Below are 22,974 nucleotides of genomic sequence, written 5' to 3'. Positions count from 1 at the left end.
GATAAAAATGTATTGACTCACCTCGTTATAGACTATCAAAATAGTAGTATAGAATAGGAGAGCAAAACAAAATATGCAACAAGCTTAATAATCATTGGAGAAACGAAAATAGTGAATGAATATCGGCCTTTAGCTCTCCGCACACGTCGCGAAACACAACACACCCGTGATAGAAACAACAAAAATGGGCAGCAAATTGACATTCATCGATTCTCCTCTTCTCCACACTCTCTCTTTCTCTCTCCTCTCCTTTCCTCCGCCACTTCTCAAGACAAACAAAACAAACTCCACTGCAACAACTTCTTCTCACGTTGTAAGGGGTGTTGAAAGTGAATCTCATTTTGCATAGCACCCCTTCCAACTCCCGACCCGTTCGCCCATCGGGCGGGTCCGAACACTACACGGTATCGGACCCCGGTGGATGGGCATATAGCGGGTCATGGGTTGCATTAACTCAAAGAATACGCAGTCCGAGTCTCCTGAATACCGCCGTCGCCACACCTCAACGTCGTCGCGGCGGAGGAGGCACATTAATGGTCGGCGGAGGTCGTCCGCAGCCTCGTCGCTGCTGCACAGCACGACGTCGTACGGGCCGCTGGAGGGGATAAAGGAGGAGCCGGAGAAGGAGGAAGGGCTGGAGGAGGATGAGGAAGAGGTGTACATCAAGGAGAAGGGTAGCTCACGGCATTCTTCCGTGAATAGGAAGGCCGCTCTTTTTAGCTTTAAGTTTGGGAGGATGACGGAAGGAGAGCACGTGGCGGCGGGATGGCCGTCTTGGCTATCCGCCGCCGCGGGGGAAGCCATTGAAGGCATGCTGCCTTTGAGAGCGGACTCTTTCAAAAGATTAGAAAAGGTATACATACCTACTTATCTTTTTCTATATCCATCCCTATTGCTATTAGTATTTTCTATGCATGGCTCAGTTGGGACGGCTCGAAAATGAATACGACTCAACTACCTTGGGATATAATGTATAAAACAATTTTTGATTGATTTATTTATTTCAACCTTTGTTAATGAATTTCAAATAGATTGGACAAGGTACATATAGTGAGGTGTATCGGGCACGGCATATAGAAAGCGGAAAAACCTTTGCAGTGAAGAAGGTGAGGTTCGACAGTTTCCAACCGGAGAGCGTTAAATTCATGGCTCGTGAGATTCGGATTCTGCGGAGGTTGGACCATCCTAACGTGATGAAACTCGAGGGCATCATCACTTCTAAATTGTCTTCTCATATATACCTCGTTTTCGAATATATGGAGCATGATCTTTCTGGCCTCGTGTCCTGTCCCGACATCAAGTTCACCGACTCTCAGATAAAATGCTACATGAAGCAGCTGTTGAGTGGAATGGAGCATTGCCACTCGCGGGGAATATTGCATCGAGACATCAAGTCATCCAACATCCTAGAAAACAATCAAGGGGTCTTGAAAATAGCTGATTTTGGGCTTGCAAACTTTGCCAAACCTAAGAAGCAGCAGAACTTGACAGGCCGGGTAGTGACCTTGTGGTACCGCCCTCCCGAGCTCCTCTTGGGCGCCACCAACTATGGCGAGGCCATCGATCTCTGGAGCGTTGGTTGTGTTTTTGCTGAAATGTTCGTTGGAAGACCTCTCCTTAAGGGTAGAACTGAGGTTTGTACTTTTCTAATCCTTTTTTTGATGTGTTTTCTTCATTCTAGTTGGAATTTGTTGGCAAATGAAACAAAAATAACAATAACAATCTCTCACATTAGTATATATGCGTGCGTGTGCAGGTGGAGCAATTGCACAAAATCTTCAAACTTTGTGGTACTCCAGCAGAGGACTACTGGAAAAGCTCAAAACTGCCTCTAGCTCATATGTTTAAACCACAGCAATCCTACGAAAGCACACTTCAAGAACGGTGTAGAGAGTTTCCAAAAGGCGCCACTAGCCTTATAGAGACGTTTCTTTCGTTTGAACCTCACAGACGTGGAAGTGCTTCGTCTGCGCTTTCCTCAAAGGTGATAACCACCATCAACCTAATCTTTCATTTTTATTGCTACTAAATTGAGCTTTATGAAAATAACATATATGCACGTTTCAGTACTTCCATACGAAGCCATATGCATGTGATCCATCAAGCTTGCCCAAGTACCCGCCCAACAAAGAGATAGACGCCAAATATCGCGAAGATGCAAAGAGGTTACTCATTTTCTTTCATATGAACATCTTCATTTTATAGGATCAGTATAGATAGATGACAATAGTATCATTTTTGTTCAGAAGGAAATCTGGTGCTACTTGTAGACTTCCAAGGAAAATCCGTAAATCATCCATAGACGGAGGATCAAGCGAGGTTGTTCATCTCTCTCTCATTCTCTCTAGCTCTGGGTGACGTAATGTATGTTTTTGAACTTGATGGAGGTTGTGTTTTTATAGGAGAGTGGAAGTGGATTTATGAGAAGAAGTGGGAGGTCATCATCATTTCAACAAGCAGAATACGATACGATGTCGCAGGCATCAAGAATGACGCAGGAATCGCAAACATCAACCACCAAATCTGTGCCCATCCAACCATCCGCTTTCCCTATGCACGACATCTCCAGGCGCCACCACTTATATGCCAATCATCTCGAGTCTGAGCCTCAACCTTTTTCCGTGGTAATGTGACAAAAAGAATAACTGTATAACTCAATATCATAATCCAAAAATGTTAACTAGAGAATTTGTTTGGACTGAAATAGGATAAAGCAATATAAGGAGGAAGAGCAAGGTGACTTTTTCAGGGCCGATCGTGTATATGTCGGAACAACAGGAAGGTCTTGGAAGATCGTAACGTTTCTCTAAAGGTACGACCGATGGTTTAAGAATCATGGAATTAAATTATTTGAAATGAAGAAACTATAATGTGCAGATGTGTGATGAAGAGATCCAAAGTCAGGAAATGATCATCTCAAAGCTTTGTGGCTCGGTTTTGATTGACCCTCCAAATATTTAATTTTCTAACTCTAGATTTTTTGGCGTAACCATCTTTAGTTTCCCAAATTTGGAAACTTGTATCATTTCAAAGAGAAGAAAATTTTTAACATAGTAGTATTAGCCAAAGCCGAATACAATCAATCCCCCCACGCCTTTTTGCCTTGTGAAGAGACCTGATCTTTTTTCTCTTCTTAATTCTTTTGTTTTTCTCTTTTTCTCAGAGTGTATATTGTATAATACGAGTAATTTAATTTTCATGTTCATTGGTTGGCAATTTACTTTTGATATATTGCACAACATCATGTTCTCTTCATTAGAATATCAATTTGTGAAACATCATCCTATCAATAACAAAACACAGTATATCATCCAATACAATATCACCATTATTATTAATGATGTCAAAAACATTTTCCCTAGCTACAGTACCTTGCCAAAAAGTATCTATACTAATCTATTTTGTCGTCCTTATTACCAGTACAACACATGCCATTTCTATTTTTCCACTAATTTAAATTTTTACTTTTAAAGACGCCCAAAATATGGTCAGGAAATGAAAATAGGAGAACGAAAGTGGAAGAGTAGCATTTTCGGCCCAATCGCGTTGCTAAACCAATACGAAATCCTTATTCTCTCCTACTTAATTTTATTCTTCTGCTTATTTTTAATTTCAAATACATTTCATTATTTTACTACTCTACTCCATATCAATTGAAATACATATTGCTAGTAATTTAGATTTTCCTTAGAAGGATTATGATAATATTTTGAATGAAATATCGAAAATAGAGCTAAGAAGTCAGTCACAAGAACAGCCCAATTAAGGCGGGGGGACGATGCATCATCCGTCGCATCGTTCGCCAATGCAGCATCGCGGATGATGGGTTACCTATCGTCCGCGGACGATGCGCGGAGGATACCCATCGTCCGTCTCATCGTCCGCCACTGTGGACGACGTGGACGATGGATAACGGACGATGCGACGCGTTTCCGTTTTATTTTTTAATTTTATTAAATTTTCAAAACCTATATATTCCTTTTCACTTCATTTTTCACTCACTTCACTCTCATATTCACACTAGACACTACATTTTCTACATTTCAAGCAAAATGGATTCCGGAGATTATCCGAATAGTCCGATGTTCGGTGGTGCACGATGGCCGGGTACAGAACCCGACGAATACCGGCCATTCGACACCAACGCCAAGTACGATCCCGACTTCAGCACCGACTCGCACGGCTGCCCGACATGGAGCCTTCTCCCGACCGCCCCTCCTCCGCCCCGCCGCACCTCGCCACCGCCGCTCCCTCCGCCGCCATCCGCCGCCACCGCCGCGTCTGGGTCCGCCACGAAGAAGAAGCGGCACGAGCCCAGAAGTTGCCTACAACGGAGGTGTGTGAAGAGTTCGCCTCGGGAAGGACGAACTACTCCGACCCCGAATCCATCGTCTTGACGAGATGTTAGATTGATGTTTCGGAGGAACCGGTGTACGCCAACAACCAGAAGGTGACTGCATATTGGGAGAGCGCATCGCCAAGAAATACAACGCGGCCAAGCCGGCGTACGCGTACAAGCGCCACAGGGAGCAGCTCTGCAAGCACTGGGATCAAATAAAGAAGCAGGTAAATTTGTTCGCGGGGGAATACGAGAAGTGCGAGAGGGAGGGGCAGTGGCGAGAGTCTCGCGGATATGCGGGACAAAGCAATGCAGTCGTACATTTCATTGTACGGCGATTTCATGCACTACCAGTCCTGGACGCTGTTGAGGGACAAGCAGGAGTTCGTTGGTGGTGTGATTCCCCAATCGACGGCGGCGAAGAGGAGGGCGTCGAAGCGCACCCTCGCTGATTATACAAGTAGCGATAGCAGCGCGTCTCCAATGGACCTCAACAATCCGGTGTTCGAGGATGAGAGTTCCGACACACCAATGTCCTCCCGACGTCCCCCTGGCGTCAAGGCTGCCAAAGGCAAGGGCAAGGCTACATCCTCCTCCGCCGCGCAGCCCGACCAGGCCCCGTCGCCGACCCCGAGTTCGACGCCGTCCGCGACTTCGACTGCGGCCTCCTCCGACTACAGGACTTTGTTGGACGCGCACACCACCCTCATTCAAGCGACCAACCCAGCTCAAATCGAAGGCATCCAGCAGATGATCGATGGCCTCAGCCGCAAGTTGAGACTACTCTAGACTAGCCTCCTTTTTTTTGTATTTAGTGCTTTTTTTTATTTCTTAATTTGTAACTTTTTTTTAATTAAGTAAATTTAGTATTTCTCTTTAATTTTGTTGTTTTTATATGTTTATTTTTATTTACATTTGCGAACCTAAAAATATAAATAGAAGTAAAATGCTCAGGGCGGGATATAGTAGGAGAAGGATAAAATGGTGACGTGGCAGTGCACGGGGCGTCGCTTAGAGCGTCCCATTGTGGATGCCCTTAAAATAAAAAGTGCTAAAACCAAATGAAAAGGTTGATGCCTCGGAGATCTTGGTGGAAGATAATCATCAGATGGTAGTACCATCAAGAGTAGCAAATATGATCTGCATCATTGGCGGACCGATTTAAAAACAAACTCAAATCTAATCGAATAGTAATCACAAATCGAAATCTTATTGGCAATCCATCTGAGTTTTTCATCAATAAATGTATCAAATTTATAGATATGAATCGACGTGCATTGGTTAATAGCCGATTAGAAATGATGGAGTTGCAATTTCAGACTTCAAATAACAATATGCAATTGTAAGATAACCGTTTAATCAAACCAATTCTTAGAAACAATGAAAACCAAATCTTAAATTGAAGTAAAAGTGAGAGAGATGTAGGGCAATACCGCCGCTGTTTGCTGCAGAAACAAAAGCAGCAAAGCGACGGAAGAGCCCATTGATTTGCGCCGATCACACAAACGTGCGCCACGTAAAACCTCTCTCGTGGAATACCACGCCACCCCTTCTCTCCCGGGGGAAGCGCTCGGCCTACGGCGCTGCTTTCGTTTCCATTTGCATTTCTCCTTCCCTTTATTTATATGTCCCAATTTAGGGCTAAGCTCTCACTCAAATTCCTCCTCTACCCCTTTATCCTTTTCTGTTCCTTTTTTTCATTTTTATACCGGAAAAGGAAAAATGGCTAACTTGATTTAACAACATTTTTAATTACTAGTTTATTTAAAAATGATTTAATCATCGAATTTATTCTCCTTTTTACTAATTTTGTTATGTTTATTTCAACTTTGAAAATTTATTCATTATATTAAAAATCATTTATGTTTCAATTTGTTAAATAAGTAATCAAGACATTTGTCTTCGTGCTTTTCTCTATCTTGTTTTTTTAAGTACTTATTTATGTATAGTCTTTTAAATTATTTTTATGACTGGGTAGTCGATTAGCCGACACCATGTACATGGTTGGTCTGCTTATTATGCTTCGATTTGTGTCACTCAGTAATTATTTTTAAAATTTAATATTGAAACTTTTCATTCTATGCAGGGATGTCAACACATCTCGCAATCTATGGGCTAGCCAAATATTCCGCTAAATTTAGTGGTTTAGGATTCGAAATTTTTAGTTCGATAACTCGATTAGCTCGCAATCCAAGTAGGTCTAACCCGAAAGTAGACCATGGGCAAGAGACTAAATACACTTATTAGTTATTATTGTGATTATTTTACTTATGTAGTGGAAATCCAGTGCATTAGTCCATACCGTCACGCAGCCATTTCAAAATTAGTGGAGTTAACAAAATTCTACTTAAGACATAATTTTGGGAAGTTACCGTGAACATTCAAACATTGGAAAGTTATGCATTCAATCTCTATTGAAACATAATTTTGGGTAATGCAATTAGTACATAATTTACATCATCAAACTTGGTCATGGGATTGCTGGACCTCCAACACTTATACCACATCACAAATTAAACCATTTTTTTGTTGCATTTTCCGAAAAATCTACGCTTGACTCAGACATCGTCTAGCCTCACGATTGTTGGAATTTGCCCATTGTTGACGAAACTAATCTTGTTCAACCTCACACAGCCTAGGACCTGCTCCGGAAGCTCTTCTGGCTTCTGAGCCTGTTTGCAACGGCACAATTTCAAATTCAGTATGTGTACCTACCTTTAATACCAATTTTGAATACTTGTGTGGACGATTGTTGTTGGCTGATAGACCATCATACACATCCAAGCATATGTAGCACTTCTCGTGTGCCAAACACAAATGATATTTACCTCGTCCCAACTGAGATTGGTCGTATTTTCGAATACATGAATGTATGTAGATTTTCTTAGAATTCTAACTAACCTGAATTGTCAATCCAAGATCCAATATTCCATTGCCTAACCGCTCACGGAATGCATCAAGTCCCTTCCTTGCTATGAAGCTGAAGTGATGAATGTCAAGATCAACCTCAAAGTAGTTGGGACCCTGTGTAAAAGATCAAGATTTATAGTAAGATAATATGCAACTAGGAAATGAAAAAACAGCACTAGAGATAGTCAGTCCAATTCAATCCATAAGCAGAAGAGATCCCTCACCTCATAGAAGCTGTGCTGAGGGCGAGAAAGAACAGGCTTTTCATTGTACGCATTAAGAAGCTTTCTCTCCGTATTATTTGAGACGAGATCATCAGGATTAACCACTCCAACCATGATTTTCAGTCTTTCTCTGAAAGGAATAGTTGATTCTTTTCTGTAGCCTTTAACAACCTCCTTTTCGTCCTCGATAAATCTCTGCAGCCAAATATTTGATTTTATAAAGAAAATGCATGATAGATTGCTGCAGGAGCACAAAAAATGTACTGAATGATAGTACCTTGATCATTTCTTGGAAATGGGGAGATATGTCGTTCTCAAAAGTCTCCGAGAGCTTAAAATATAGCACGAGGCTCAAGCCCTCCCCGTCCCCTTCGCCAAGAAACATAGAAGGTGCATATGTGGGAAGCTGCAGCAACACAAACAAACACATCAAGCCGGTGTTTGAGAGTCACATTACAATGATCTATTCTTGAATAGGACAACACAATCACCTGAATGTTAACAATTAGCAGTGGGGGCACTCTCCCTTCCGATTTTATAGAAGGCAGTTCCAAGTGCTGAGCAATGTGGTTAATCTTTTTCTGGCATGCAAAAAGATCCACGCCGATTGGAATGAAAGGAGTGACATCTGGTGCAGGATTCTTCTTCTTGTCTCTGCAAAACTACATCATTCAGACACTAGTTCCACCAACATAGAATCATGTGTCTTAACATTTTTAACAGGGACGATGCGTACTTGAAAAAGCTAGGTCCACGGAGCTTAAACGTGGATGGCAGAATCTCGGACCAACTTCCAGGAGTTGGCTTTTCGTCAGTTGTACAAGGAATCAATAAGCCGGCCCTAGGGCGATAAAGATACTTTGTTGCTGATGCACCTGTATCGAGTTATGGTAAAATCAGAGCTGGATCTGATTGTTCACTTGGGAACATAATAAGATTCAAAGGATACTTACAAAATTCATTTGTTTCTTCCTCAATAGACTTTTGAGTGATGGAGAGCCTGATAATAGTTGCTGACTTTCTTTGAGATTGGGTTTCTGCGTTGTGCATCTTGTTGTTGACACTTAAGGTGGGAACCAATGCCGGCAAGACAGACTTCAATATGGTCTCGGACGTCTTATCATCAGGCTCACTAGTATCAACTTTGATACCGTTAAAACTTAAGTAGGCCCGGTCTAGTTTTAGTGTCTTCACGGAACCAGAATCTTCACTGTTCACTAAGCCAGAATGCTCTTTTCTTTGGGTATCTATTAGCATTACTCCATCTTTGCTTGAGAACAAGTCTTTAAGATTACTCTTGCTATCTACTTCACAGTGAAGAACTTGCCCATTTGCATATGGGACATAATCTACACAACAAAAAAAGTGGAATGATGGTGATCCCAATAAGTTAACGCTAGTATGTGACTGTTTTACCTCCATGTACACTACTAAAGTCATCATCAGAGACGGATTCCAGTAAGCTGACTGTGTCAAACCATTCTTCCTGGTACATTGCTGTAGAAATAAGTATATCGCGTCATTCTTTAACATAGCCATGCTCATAATCCTCAAAGCGTATTAGAAAGAAAGTTTGCCAAGAACATAGGAGACTAGAATTCTGAGTTTAGTACTCAAGTATCGACTTAGGGAAAAACCAATTTAAGAGAAGAAGATATGCATACCATTGACATCAATTTGACTGTGGTGAAATTGAAGCTGAGTGAGATGGAAAGTAGAATTAGAGACTGATGATCTACTGCATTTGGTAGTTGTGTGGACAAACTCACTAACGGCGAAATCTGTGGCCATGTGACCTCCCTTCTCTGAAGCTGATTTCACGTGTCTCTTTTTGGAGCGTCCGTAGTACCTCCTTACTCTACTACTTTTTGATGGTTTAGTTGCTAAATATGGAGATGATACACAAGCACCCATTATAGAAATTCAGTCTCTAAATATCTGCAAAATATAAGGTGCGCCTCACTATTGCATACATTTTCTTGAAAAATATTGCTTGCTAGACTCACATACCTTAGCATGACATTTATGAACAACGAAGCACCTTACAACTGCAACAAGTGCAGTCCTCCCCCTTCAATGGGTTAGAGATGAGAAAAAAGATCCATGAATTGCATTCTCCACTTCCCCGGATGAACTAAAAACACATCAAGAGTGCTAAGTCTGAGCCTAATTCAGAAAGTTATGGAAATTCAACCAAGCAACCAACATCATATCCATCACTATAGACCATTTCCAACTAGTAGTGGCATACCACTTGAACTAAAAGATAGCAAACATCAACAGATGAAAGAATGTAACACACCATTGTTGTTGATACTTTACCTAAGTGTTCACAAGGAGATCAAACATCAAATATTTGCTACTATGATACTACTATCATTGATTAAAATCATTGATATGAATTTAAGCATTATTAACATTTGATAAATGGGATTGGAGCACCGAAAAATAAACTAATACAGTAAAATATAACAAAACTGTCATTTTTAAGAAAATGAAAAGTAGGACACATAGAAACATACAACAGGTAAAGATAAATAATATCATCTCATGTCAGACAAGAATCAGAACAGAAGCATCAATAATACCATTTCAAGAAAATGAAATCTCAGAAACCTCATTCATTTATATGATTAGAAGAAGAAATTTACATAGGAAACTCAACCAAAAATACATGAAAGACAAAAACACACACACAGTGTGTGTGAAAATGAGAGAGGGTAGGGTGAGACCTGTAACAAAGGGTATCCAGGGGAAAGGAGAAGTGGGGATCCAAACAGAAACTTTCTCCAGTCTAATTCCCTCCCTTTTTCTTTCCCTTTGTGTGTCTATTAGTGTTGACGATACAGAGAAGAAAAAGGAGAGATGGGAGATAGAAACGTTGTTTGGACAGTTTATTTGGTGTATTTCCCTCCTTTCTCGTTGTTATTACAAGTGTTGAATCCACCTTATTATCCGTCTTATAACCGCTATCCAATCCTAAAGTATTGTGTTTTTTTTAATTCCAATCAAATGTGTAGTATCATTCAACCATTAATATTTAATAATGTTATTTAACTGTGTGCATTGTTTAGCAGGAGCACGATGGAGTTTGGATTTTCACTTTCTAAAATCATGCAAAAGTGTTGCGATATGATTTTTTTTTTTTTTTTACTCATTATTTATGGTGTTTACTCACATTATTTTCGAAATACCTTTTGATACCGATCATTTCACTTTTGAAAATATTATACTATCTTTTACAAATTTTTAGGAGATCGCAATATTGACATGTACACCAAAATTACACATTAATTATCCAAATCATGCGATAATCACCACAATTACTCATCGATTACTCAATCAACGTATAACTTTTCAAGAGATGTGAACGACAGATATGCAAAGAACTGTGGAATTTTGCTTGCTATCTTCTTCCAATATCGTGTGCATTCTTTAACTCATTTGCAGTTGGTATTTATTTATGTAAGAAATCTTTAGGTAGCTCGCGAATAGATGTGACATTTTGCATTGTACTAAATCAGAACAAACGAGTAGAGTGCAAAGGCAGAAAATGACATACAATCTGAAATAAAAGAACCAACAAAATGATCCTAATGCCATTCTCAGTTAGCAGCTCATGGATTCACCAAAAGGCTAAAGAAGCTCTCCGATACAAAACTTGTCCGGACATTTGTAAGCAATTGTGACCAGTGTGTGGCAGCTAAACAGAATTTACACACTACACGAACTTGTTTCTACATATTATACACATTAGTATGGCCACGAGTTCTTACAGAGGAAGCTAAATGCGTAAAAAACAAATATGCTGCGTTGAAACAAAGCAGAACCTCAATAGTCAGGAATATTGGCAAAGCGGTATCCTTGCGCACCTCTCCACGAGTAGTAGGCAATCCGAGTTTCATAAAATCCTACAATCATTTCATAATAGTAATCTGAGATATGGAGGATTTCGGTTATAAAGTATTTATAGGTTTAAAGCATATTGCACCAAAAACATACAAATCATAAAAAGGTCTGCTAACGGGTGGAGCATATGAGTTAGGGATTACCCCAGAGGAAGACCGCGTTAAGCACTATGTAGTACTTACAACCATTCTCTAGGCCAAACACAGGCAATAAATAATTGCACAAAGAGGTTATCGAGTTACCTGGCAGGAAGGTAAGTAAACCCAGTCCTAAGAGGCCATAAGCTTGGGAGAACTCCCCTCCCATGTGACCAGTGAAGATGAAAACTGCAAGCAAGAGAAGCAGGCACCCAAGTAGGAGCAAAAAGATTGCAAGAATTATTGATTTCCAAGGAACTCTGTCATAGCTTCTGGGAGCATAATCAAATCTGGGGTCATGTCGATTTTGACCACCACCATTATAATTGCTATCATCAGCAGCAGCAAGACGACTATACTGGACGTTCCGCCTGGATGCCATTCTTGTAAGTCTTTGGTTATACAAATACACCTGGAAAACCTCATGCAAAACAATAACACGGCTTCAATGCAAAACGCAAGAGGATATATTTGAAAAGACCAACAAGGGTTTATAGAGTAAACTGTAAAGCCAAATGACATCACCAACACTAGAATAGAGAAGTTTTGTCTTTATAACAGCAGATTATAATTAAGCCATTTATTTCAATTCCTCATATGTTTACTTATTTAAAGTTGCAAAAACTATAAGCTTAAGAAACTGCAATAAACCAACACATTATATGAAAAATTATATGCACTAAATGCTTATGCATTCATTCAGTCAAATATGATAGTGCTCTTAAAAGTTAAAACTAGAGTGAGATTCAGCAATATTCATAGCCCTTTACTTCTATACTTTGCCAATTGTTCCAAAATAGTCCACATAGAAATAAAGCTCATGCATAGCAAAATGGCTATTGTGAACAATATCAAAATCTCATATAGATGTGAAGTACAAATCTTAAGAGTTCGCTAGTTAAGGAGTCCATGATGAATAAATTCCTATCTGTTGATATCCCTAAGAATGAAAGCTTTCCTTGTGGATCAACCAGAATTCATAAACGTCTTTTATCTAAAATTCAATTGGATCAAAACAATATCACCCCAAATAAACATAATCAGCAATAAAGTTCAAAAATCCAAAATCAACAAAATGCTCTTTCCAGTTTCCACTATAGATACATAGTACATATCATTATTCCAATTGTTAGATACATAACACCTAAACAGAACAATGACAAAACTTGCAGATCTCATTACAAAAACCCTACAAAGAGTGAACGGAGATGGAAAGAAGAGCACAATTCCACGGCGGCAGCGGCTGGGAGCTGACGGTCGGCCGAGAAAAAGGAAGAAAAGGGGCGGAAGTGGTGGTAGATTGGTGAGTTTGCCGGCAATTTGAGGGAGAAGGAATTATATAGAGAGAAGAGTGATTGCTAAAAAGAGTAAGCAATAAGTTTCATAAGATCCCTAAAATCCTCGATGATGATGATTCCAGCATATTAGAATTAAGAATCAGTCATTAAATGTGTGAGAATTTACCAAGGAAAAGTCGCCGGCGGCGGCGCACAGCTGAGAAAAGTAAAACCGCAGAGCTCAGTTTTGACTTTTGAGTTTTCTGAAACGGGGGGATATAGTGGAAGAGAGCGGCGATGAATAAGTCGCCGGAGTTGAGTAAGCGTAGGATTCAGATCATAAATTCATGTTATTCAACAAATCGTACACATATTTTGGATCACGTATAATAGTTGGTTTGGAATTTGGATGGAGAGGGCCAATTTCTCTTTTTTCACTTCTCTTTTGTTATTGGACCGTTATATAACTGTTTTATGTGTTTTTCCTATCTCGAGAAAAATTTGTTATATGTCTAAAATATTCTAAATAATAATTTAACTATTTGAATAACGCTTAAAACTCCTAAAACTCCATCATTATCGAATCATTTTACATAACCTTCAAATCAATAACTTGAATACTAAACAATTTATAATTTTGATGTTCTGTAATCTTCATTTCTTGAAACCTAGTCGCGAGAGTGTTTGACGTTTTTTTTCTGAAATTATAATTTCGAAGGATTTTTGTAGTTCCTAACTTAAATTAATACTTTCTCTATTGATGAAGAATAATTTTATGAGAAATGAGAAAGATAAACTTATTTACAAGTATACATAATGGACATTTTGAGTGAAACAAACTAAAAAAAAAAATCATAAATAGGGTGAAGAAAAACAACGAAATACATAATATTGCACTTATCGTACCGAAAATATCGATATTTTAGTGTATCGGAATTTTTGGTAGTCGTACCAAAAGATTTTGGTCCTGTAATAATATCAATTATCCAATACTATAGTATACCGACTCTTTGGTATATTGGTTTTCGGCATATACCGTATAAGTAGGAAAATTGATACCGTTACAGTACCAAAATCTTTTAGTAAGTGATACCGTATCGGAAATTGCGGTATACTAAAAAATCAATATTTTCAATACGGTAAATGTGATAATTCGTTATTTTTTCAAATCCCTATTCAAGATTATTACTCTTTCCGTCCACGAAAAATAGGGCACTTTGTGAATGACAGGAGTTTAAATGTAGAATTGGTAAAGTAAAAGAGAAGGGAAAACAATAAGAGAAGAGAAAAAAAAGTAAGAGAGAAATAGTATTAGTGGAATGTGGTGTTCATATTATTAGTAAGAGAGAAGGGAAAAAAGTAAGAGAGAAGTTGTTGAAAACTTTAGTTATTTGAATGTGCCATATTTTTCGTGGACAATCAAAAATAGCAAATGTGTCCTATTTTTCATAGATAAAGTTACTATTTTTCTTTTTAACTTGTATCACTGAGATGTCCACTTTGAAAATAAATTTATCTTCTGTCTTCTCGTAAAAATATTCTTTCAATAGAAGAAGTATTAAATTAGGAACTAATGATCTAACTGTCTAAGTGCGAATTAGTAATTTCATTAGTTAGATACTACTACTAACATACAATCAAAGGGAAACACTCTTTCACTATCATTTAATATTATAAATAGTTATTAAACAATACTAATATTAGTTTTTATTAAAGGATATTGATATCTAAAAGCATAAATTTTAGTCAAAATTTAGTATTTTCCACAAACTTTGCAATTTATTTGGCATTTGTTACGGTATGTCTATCATCATATTTGACTAACTTACAAGACTTTTTTATTATACTTGGCACAATTAAATCAATATGGTTTTTTACATAACTTTCTCCTACTTGTTATGAACTTAAAGAGTGATTTAAAATATCATAAAGCGTATCACGGTTGCCCACGTAAAATAATATTTTGATGAAAATATATTATTTGAGTTAGTTTGGGAAATACCAAACAAAATGCAAAGTTTGTGATATTCTAGACCAATTTTAAAGTTCATGGGAAATACTAAATTTTAGCCAAAGTTCATGGTTTTAGAGACCAATATCCCTTTATTAAATTGATTATTAAAATTTATTTTGTTTCAGAATAAATACGATACTAACTTTATGTTTTATTTATAATTCAATTCAATTTAATTAATTATTTTATTCCACATAATAATTAAAATATCATACTATAATATTTTCTATTTATGCTAATATTATAATTTATTTACAATTCCTTCTTTATTTTGGAGTGCATGTTTCCTTATTAAAATACATTAGAAAATAAAGAAAATTCTATAACTTAGAACAAAAAAATTTCATACATCACCATATATCTTCTCACTTCGCAAAATTATTTAGAAATAAAATGCACCGCCATCATCATTTTTTAAGATACAATACAATTTGTTTTAAGATTCTTCCAAAAATAATACTTATTAAAACAAAATACTAAGTACTACTATTATAGATTGAATTTCCCTGGTCGACGATATCTTGCAATGTCCATAATTTGCAAAGGCCCAAAAATATAACATCAATTCCCAGTTCTATAAGTTTCTTTGGAATTATTAATTTGATTCTAAGTTATTTAATTTTATTCTATTTTCTTTATTCATGCAATAAAGAAGAAACTAGAAAGTGTAAATAGTTATAAAGTTAACCTAAATAGAAAATATTACTCTGTATATGATAGTTTAATTTTTATGTGGAATAAAATAATTACTTAAATTGAACTAAACTATTACAGTATAAATTATAAAATTTAGTATGCATTTTGAAACAAATTAAATTAGTAATCAATCAATTTGATATAAATGGGAAGGATTAACAGAGTGAATGTGTATATATAATACTATAATATATCGAAGTAATAAAAGAAAAGGATTCCACGGCCATTTTCAAATGCCACCATATTTTTAATTTATCGCTTTAGATTTCTCAAAGTCAATCTCACAACCTCCCTATTTAAAATTCATCTTGACTTTACTAAAAATAAAAAAAACTGATTAACAAGCTTAATGTCACTAAATATCCATCTTTTACGTCCTATTACTTAAAAGAAAATTTAATTGTTTTTGTAATATGTACCCTAAATTTCAATATGATCATGCCTTGTGATTTAAATAAGATATAGTGTCACCTAAAGATTCAGGGGTCGAAAAATGGACGAGCGATTATTATTGATATAAAATGTATAGTTTGGGATTTAAATATTTATTTCTTAAAATTTATAGCAATTGTTTACTTCATTAAATCCACTTCTATAATTCTATTGGTATCCCATACATTACACCACGCGTCAGCATGTGGACCTTTTGAACCCCCTCACATATAGAAATAGAAACTATACTTGTGCTACAATTGCAAATTTGCAATGCGCAAAAAGTAGAATAGTTTTGAACCATTTGAACCTTTTGTGATGAACCTTTATTTAAGTTTGCTTTCCTTTCTGTATAGTGAGGGTTCAATTGCTCACTCCATATTACATAATCGTACTTCATTTTACATTATAAAATTCCATATCAATTAAGCTATATATATGTAGTATAATAAACCCCACACCTTCACCAAGAATTAGAAACCAGTCCTCTCTCTCTCTCTCTCAATGCCGCAAAACGCAGGAAACACCATTTTCACCACCATTTCCGGCCATTTCAATACCGGATTCCGCAGCCTAGGCCGCGATCTCTCCCGTTCCGCCCGGCTGCAGCTCATCGATCAGCTCAACAGAATCTTCGGCTCTGCAATTTTCATTCTCCAAGCATTCATACAGCTCAAATATCAGGGCATCAACGATCACGCCCAATCCCTCTTCGCAGCCTATCCGACAGCAATGCTCGTCGCCTTCGCCAGCTCCGCCCTCTACCTTCTAGCCTACGGCGCCGTGCTCCGATTCCCCTGCCACCGCTTCGCCTCTCTCGCTCATCACGTGCTCGTCTCCTCTGGCTGCACCGCGGTGGCGTCTCTGGCGTCTGTGACGCTCTTCGATACAGCGAGGCCGCTCGTCTACGCTGTTTTGGGATCGCTCGCTGCCGCCGGATTGCTGTATTTCTTGTATCTCAAACTGGTTGAAGAAGAAGATGAAACAGGGCTTTTGCCGTTCCTCCCTATTTGAATTAAATACCAAGGGTTTTTTATTCATTGGAAATCCGTATTTCTCATCACATTCATAATAATATCACTTACACAGTCATTACTACACGATCACTCGGTGCAAAACCTCAATCCCAAGTATTTCTGCCATTTTAAAGTTGAGGATAAGTTCGACTCCGTGATCTTTAAGTTGTCCCTTCCATTATTTACCAAATTACAGGGTATTTCATGATTCACATTTGAAAAATCATGTTTGAGGTGTAAACTCTGTCTTTAACTCACTTTAATTTATTTATAAGAAGAATTAATATGTTTTGTGGATGTCGCGCTTATGGAATTTGTGTGACGTCGGGACGTCTCGTCCAAATGAATCTCCCAAAATTGAAAATTGGGGTTTCCAAAACCTAAATTAGAGTTGGTGTTTTATTTACTAAATCTAATCATTATTAATTTAAGAAAATATCCATCCATAGAGATCTTTATGAAAATCATATTAATATGATGGAAATAGATAAAAAAAAATGTATTTAAATTATAGTATAATACTACTGTATTAGTTAATTAGTTAATTAAGAATAATCCAAGAAATAAAATGTTACTACTACTATTGATTTCCATAACGATTTGAACATAAGTTAGTGGTTAAAATTCAAATAAGTATAATAAATTGAAAAAAAGTAATACACTGAAAAAAGCTTCACAAAACCTTACGAGCTCATCATCCAGCAAAGTAAGGGCGATTCGTCCTCTTTCCCGTCACTCACACCTAATCACCCTCACCCAACTCATCAATTTTATTTCTAGCACCAACTCCCGGTTTTTAGCATTCTTCTGCGTGCTTAGTTTCTGTGTAAGTTCACTCTTATATTGATTTTGCTTGGGCTTTGAGCTCTCAATTTTTTTCCTCTCTATTTTATTAATCCTCCTGAACTAAAGACCAGATTTTTGGAATCCCTCTTTCTTTCTTTCTTTCTTTCTTAAAAAAAAATTGTTGTAAAGATGGATTTTCAGATCTGAAGCGGGTCTGTGCGGGTCGCTGTTTTGTGGAGCTGTGCAATTTTTAATTTGGTGAATTGTTTTTTTCCTTGCATAAATTGGAGCTTTAGGGTATTCTGAAATGCTGGCTGCTTTAATTACGATTTTCTGTTTTGGAAGAATGACCTCTTTTGTTGCTTCAATTTGTGATTTGGTTGTTTGTATCCGAGTTCGGATTAGCTGTTGTTGTTTAGTTTGTATTGTCAGTGCTGCTTTCTACATGCGCCATGAATTGTTGATTAGGAAACCTGCTTAGCAAGATAAGAAAGAAAATAAGCAATTTTGCCCAAATTCGCTTATTTACCAAATTGGAATCCTCTGCTTCAAAATGTTATGAACTTAGAAAGGTTTAGTGCCTTGGTATCATGATTGCTCCTCTCAAGCTAAATTCATCTGATTTTACCTGAATATTTCACTTTATGATCATTGCTAGTAAAACTGACATTGGAAATTGAAAATTGGAACTGCTCACTTCTCTCAAAGATGTTACATAACAGTCTTGTTTCTGTCTGTGATTACTTCTTTGATGCGTCATGCTTGTTTCTTTAGAAATCAGTGCTTCAATTCCTTCATTTAAATGGACGGAAATGGAACAATCCAAGATGGTAGAACTGTTGATTCATTCTTGCGGAACTACAAGCTCGGGAAGACTCTTGGGATTGGCTCATTTGGTAAAGTTAAAATTGCTGAACATGCATTGACTGGCCACAAAGTTGCTGTCAAGATCCTTAACCGCAAGAAAATTAAGAATATGGATATGGAAGAAAAAGGTGAGTCAGTCAGATAAGATTGTGATGCTTATTTACTAGTGCTAATTACTTTGTGAAGATCAACGGGCTTTGTTATTCTGATCATTCGTCTATTTTTGACGCTTTTCAAGGCAAAGTAGACCTCAAACATTAATAAATACCTTAAACTGGAAATTTGCTATTTACCTTAGTTTAACATTTTATTGGGCAATATCTGTTTCTCTTTGGATTTTTGTAACTTCTTTCATCATCTCCAGCACTAGACATGGCCTATGGGATGATTCACATGTGTGTTCCTACGTTTCATCTACCTGGATTTTACTGTATGGAGAACTGCACAATTCTTTTGATGAGACACCTTTGGTACTTTTTTCACTGTATATATTTAAATGCCTCTACAGATACTGGGCTACAGTTTTGGCATCTATTGCCAATTACTATAGTTTTACTAAAATTTCAACAAAATTAACCTTTTAAAATAATGAGGCACAACTGAGGATGGACACTAGCCAGTAGTTGGAGATTTTGTAAATCAAAATCTCGAATAGGGTCAAAAAAACCAAGGGCGCCACCCCCTACAACACCTAATTCTTGTCTCTAGAACTACTGAGATAGGTGACTTTCTGCGACAACCGTCCACTTTGTTCGGAATTAAGTAGAGCTGATAAAACACTTGGTTGGGGCCACTAAGTGTCAGTGAATTATATCTATTCTAAGAAAATTGCATGTTTTAGTGGTATAATGAAAGTTAGGCAAAGGTCAAAGGTTGGGTCTCATTAATCTTTAGTATCCACTCTTACTCTAATCCACAGCTTGAGGCAAATGAGAATGGGAGTGATTATTGTGGCAAATGGGCAGCGGGGCTTTGTTTCCCTCATTTTTGAGGGGCATGGTTGACTCCCCATCTATTCCTCTAAAGCATGCATTTTCTTTCCGCAACTCCCAAAAAACCTAATTCAAAATCACAGCCTCCTGTCACCACTAAGCAGGTATGATTATTTCTAGGATATCATGTAGTAACATAATCAACCTTGAGGATGTTCACATAGACATTTTTTTTCCTTCTGTTTAAACTAAATTGGACTTATTATTTAAGATAAAAAATTTGTTGTTCATCAAAATTGTAAAGGGCGACAATTAATTCACTGCCAATTACTATTAAATACAAAACCACAAAATCAATTAGAAAACTCGAATGTTAAAATTTATTTAGTACTAGTAGTGTTGTGTACATTAAAACTTTATATGGATAAAAATTTGGCATTCGAAATTGTATTAGGGTAAGATGACTGTTGGATCAAGTGATTGGGGTATCCTTGAGCTCTGTCCTTCTATGATGTAGGAAAAAATAACTATTTCTTTTTATTCCCCTCGAGTAACAGTAAAAGAAATCTATTGGAGGTAAATCCGGAGATATTAGGGTAAAATTCACCATTAGACAAAACCTTTAGGGAAAAAATGTTCCCACCTAGAAATTTAATTGCCACCTAAATCAATATAACTAGCTAGCTTGATTTATTTTCTCTTTAGTTTGTTAGTCATCCTGGCTTTACATTTATTTGACCATGCTGAAATCATCTAAGAGTGGGTTTTTTTCCCTGCAGTTCGAAGAGAAATCAAAATTTTGAGATTGTTTATGCATCCACATATCATTCGTCTCTATGAGGTCGTGGAGACACAATCTGATATTTATGTCGTGATGGAGTATGTTAAGTCTGGTGAATTGTTTGATTATATTGTGGAGAAAGGCAGGTTACATGAGGATGAAGCTCGCAATTTCTTTCAGCAGGTTGGATCCTTTCTTGTTTAGACAAATAGTGATGTTTCCAATTCTAGTCAGTTTATTTATGCATTTTCTAGAGTCCTAGTCATTCTGCTGGTGGTTGCAGATAATCTCGGGAGTGGAGTATTGCCATAGGAATATGGTGGTTCACCGGGATCTGAAGCCTGAGAACTTGCTTTTGGATTCTAAATTGAATGTGAAGATTGCTGATTTTGGGTTGAGTAACATCATGCGCGATGGTCATTTCTTGAAGACAAGTTGTGGAAGCCCCAACTATGCTGCTCCAGAGGTGCTTAAAGTTTTACAAGAAATAAAAAAAGAAATAAAAAGAGTGGGAGAATATGGAAGGCTCTGATATTGCCTTTTTTTTTTCCCATAGGTTATATCTGGTAAATTATATGCGGGGCCTGAAGTGGACGTCTGGAGCTGTGGTGTTATTCTCTATGCACTTCTTTGTGGCACCCTTCCCTTCGATGATGAAAACATTCCTAATCTTTTCAAGAAAATTAAGGTATATCCGGCCTACTTTTGGGACCCATTACTGTGTCTAATTTGGAGCTCAGCAACAGTGGTAGTTGAAAAGTTAAATTGGTATCTCTTCATCATTTTTCTGTTGTTTGTTGCAGCAGCACTTTAGCTTACAACTGGGGATTTCGAAATGTGAAACTGCACTTGATTGAGTACTTATTACTGAATTTCTTACTTTGATTCTCTGTGCTCATGTCAAGACTAATGAGTTCGATCTAAGTATGCCTGACTTGCTTATTTCGTTTTCTAAATGATCTATCTGTTATTAGCTTTCTTTACCTAATTTGAGCAAGCTGTGAACTTGCCTAGAGTTGAATCAGTATAACCTAGCTAGCATTCGAGCTTCTGACTATTGCAAGTCTGAGGCCCCCAATACCAGACCAAGATAATTCTGAATCCCCTTTTAGTGCTCTGTTGTGTTCTTACACCATAATTTTCTTGCATTTACTGCCTAATTCTGTTGTTAAGTTATATCTAGGTAACTGGACTTATATTCATATAATTTATTTTGTTTAATTTATTTGCAGGGAGGAATTTATACGCTCCCCAGCCATTTATCGGTTGATGCTAGAGATTTGATTCCTAGGATGCTTATTGTTGATCCAACTAAGCGAATGACTATTCCCGAGATTCGTGCTCACGCTTGGTTCCAAGCTCATCTGCCTCGCTACTTGGCTGTTCCACCGCCAGATACAACACAGCAAGCTAAAAAGGTCAATATAACTCATATTGCTCAATTTAGATATTTATATCGTATGCATGATGTTTCTTGGTACACATATGCTAATCTAGGAACATAACGACAGTGACTGAATATTTCTGAGTTTTTGTTTTATGTCTTTTAGTGATTCTACCAGTATTAGGTCTTTTCCGCAAGTTGAAAGTTATAATTTTCATCCCATGAATGTTCCAGACATCATGTTTATTATCTGATTCCATTGCTCTGTGGCTGCATGCTATCATATCGTAACAGAAATTTGATTTTTATGTCTATTACGGGCAGATTGACGAAGAGATTCTTCAGGAAGTGGTTAATATGGGATTCGACAGGAATGGACTTCTCGATTCTATTCAAAACAGAGTTCAAAATGAGGTCAGCATATGGCTGTAGCCTAGTCATCCTTTATGTTCAAGCTTTCTTATATCTCGACTGTGTTTCAGGGTACTGTTACGTACTATCTGCTGCTGGACAACAGGTTCCGTGTTTCTGGTGGCTACCTTGGATCTGAATTCCAAGAAACTGTGGTACGCTCTCACTTAGCTTTGGCTTACATAAAAATCCAGTTTCCAATTTCATGGGCTTGTAATTTGTGTTTTTCTGATCTCCAGATTTTGATTTTCTGATGAGTATATTTTTTTCCTTTAGGTTTATGTTCTGAGTAATTCTTAATTGTGTAGGAACACGGATATCATTCAACTAATCCAAGTGAAAGTGTAGCCTCTCCTGCCGGGCAACGATCTCCTGGAGCTATCGATTATCAACAATTTGGGGAAAGGCAATTTCCATCTGAGAGGAAATGGGCACTTGGACTGCAGGTGAGTTGGCATGGTTCTCTTTGTATTTCATTCTTGAAAGGAAATAGGCCCGTGAAACAGAGATTTTCTATAAGCTGGTTTAAAATCCTTAAATGTTCTTAGAAGAACAATTTTGACAATCTAATATTTTTTCGATTTTGGGCATAAAAGTGAAAAAAAAAACGAATTCAATTTCTCTTAGTTTGATATGATACTTCCATCATTTTGGCTTCTCTGTAGTCTCGAGCCCATCCACGTGAGATAATGACAGAAGTTCTCAAAGCTCTGCAAGAACTTAATGTATACTGGAAAAAGATTGGGCACTACAACATGAAATGCAGATGGGTTCCCGGCGCTTCTGGTCATGGTGAAGGAGCAGTTAATAACTCTATGCATGACAGTAACTATTTCGAGGATGAATCTTCTATCGTTGA

At 37.5% G+C, this 22,974-nt stretch overlaps 4 protein-coding genes and 1 non-coding gene across 11 annotated transcripts in view; 2 read left to right on the top strand and 3 right to left on the bottom strand.

The window, feature by feature from the left end:
- The first annotated feature begins 197 nt into the window (after positions 1 to 197).
- On the top strand, positions 198 to 3,199 carry LOC125193205 (protein IMPAIRED IN BABA-INDUCED STERILITY 1-like). Of its 2 annotated transcripts, none has more exons than XM_048090962.1 (8): positions 198 to 853; positions 1,032 to 1,634; positions 1,757 to 1,984; positions 2,068 to 2,165; positions 2,247 to 2,319; positions 2,403 to 2,624; positions 2,708 to 2,812; positions 2,878 to 3,199. In XM_048090962.1, the coding sequence occupies exons 1-7, from the start codon at positions 440 to 442 to the stop codon at positions 2,720 to 2,722; spliced, it is 1,653 nt and encodes a 550-aa protein (XP_047946919.1). In that variant the 5' UTR covers positions 198 to 439; the 3' UTR covers positions 2,723 to 2,812; positions 2,878 to 3,199. The 2 variants fall into 2 exon arrangements, with proteins under 2 accessions (XP_047946919.1, XP_047946920.1); XM_048090963.1 differs by having other exon boundaries at positions 2,862 to 3,199.
- Positions 3,200 to 5,413: 2,214 nt separating this feature from the next.
- LOC125197579 lies at positions 5,414 to 5,493 on the bottom strand. Its single transcript, XR_007172116.1, has one exon. It is a non-coding gene; the product is annotated as a small nucleolar RNA SNORD24 (small nucleolar RNA).
- A 1,261-nt stretch (positions 5,494 to 6,754) lies between these two features.
- LOC125197330 lies at positions 6,755 to 10,306 on the bottom strand. Of its 4 annotated transcripts, XM_048096066.1 has the most exons (12): positions 10,206 to 10,306; positions 9,484 to 9,607; positions 9,247 to 9,411; positions 9,138 to 9,171; positions 8,890 to 8,970; positions 8,427 to 8,822; positions 8,210 to 8,348; positions 7,965 to 8,127; positions 7,751 to 7,879; positions 7,474 to 7,668; positions 7,241 to 7,363; positions 6,755 to 7,011 (listed from the first exon to the last, which is right to left on the bottom strand). In XM_048096066.1, exons 3-12 carry the CDS (start codon positions 9,385 to 9,387, stop codon positions 6,898 to 6,900), a joined length of 1,515 nt encoding a protein of 504 aa, XP_047952023.1. In that variant the 5' UTR covers positions 9,388 to 9,411; positions 9,484 to 9,607; positions 10,206 to 10,306; the 3' UTR covers positions 6,755 to 6,897. The 4 variants fall into 4 exon arrangements, with proteins under 4 accessions (XP_047952023.1, XP_047952021.1, XP_047952022.1 ...); XM_048096064.1 differs by having other exon boundaries at positions 9,138 to 9,411; XM_048096065.1 differs by having other exon boundaries at positions 9,138 to 9,403.
- Positions 10,307 to 11,061: 755 nt separating this feature from the next.
- Positions 11,062 to 13,242, bottom strand: LOC125193075 (transmembrane protein 230-like). Of its 3 annotated transcripts, none has more exons than XM_048090794.1 (3): positions 12,984 to 13,242; positions 11,625 to 11,940; positions 11,062 to 11,384 (listed from the first exon to the last, which is right to left on the bottom strand). In XM_048090794.1, exons 2-3 carry the CDS (start codon positions 11,899 to 11,901, stop codon positions 11,305 to 11,307), a joined length of 357 nt encoding a protein of 118 aa, XP_047946751.1. In that variant the 5' UTR covers positions 11,902 to 11,940; positions 12,984 to 13,242; the 3' UTR covers positions 11,062 to 11,304. The 3 variants fall into 3 exon arrangements, with proteins under 3 accessions (XP_047946751.1, XP_047946750.1, XP_047946752.1); XM_048090793.1 differs by having other exon boundaries at positions 11,625 to 11,931; positions 12,984 to 13,241; XM_048090795.1 differs by lacking the exon at positions 12,984 to 13,242 and adding an exon at positions 12,713 to 12,962 and having other exon boundaries at positions 11,625 to 11,931.
- Positions 13,243 to 17,609: 4,367 nt separating this feature from the next.
- Positions 17,610 to 22,974, top strand: part of LOC125195139 (SNF1-related protein kinase catalytic subunit alpha KIN10-like) — a 5,489-nt gene continuing 124 nt past the window's right edge. Inside the window, exons 1-10 of the mRNA XM_048093332.1 lie at positions 17,610 to 17,780; positions 18,515 to 18,735; positions 20,319 to 20,503; positions 20,604 to 20,786; positions 20,877 to 21,008; positions 21,553 to 21,738; positions 22,029 to 22,118; positions 22,187 to 22,270; positions 22,424 to 22,561; positions 22,781 to 22,969. Coding sequence (XP_047949289.1) covers positions 18,543 to 18,735; positions 20,319 to 20,503; positions 20,604 to 20,786; positions 20,877 to 21,008; positions 21,553 to 21,738; positions 22,029 to 22,118; positions 22,187 to 22,270; positions 22,424 to 22,561; positions 22,781 to 22,969 — 1,380 coding nt within the window. The 5' untranslated portion in view covers positions 17,610 to 17,780; positions 18,515 to 18,542. The remainder of the gene's footprint in view (positions 17,781 to 18,514; positions 18,736 to 20,318; positions 20,504 to 20,603; positions 20,787 to 20,876; positions 21,009 to 21,552; positions 21,739 to 22,028; positions 22,119 to 22,186; positions 22,271 to 22,423; positions 22,562 to 22,780; positions 22,970 to 22,974) is intronic.

The sequence above is a fragment of the Salvia hispanica genome, chromosome 6 (assembly GCF_023119035.1).
Source record: "Salvia hispanica cultivar TCC Black 2014 chromosome 6, UniMelb_Shisp_WGS_1.0, whole genome shotgun sequence".
Classification (NCBI taxonomy): Eukaryota; Viridiplantae; Streptophyta; class Magnoliopsida; order Lamiales; family Lamiaceae; genus Salvia; species Salvia hispanica.
Note: the sequence above shows the minus strand (reverse complement) of the source record. Positions and strands in the feature narration are given on the sequence as shown.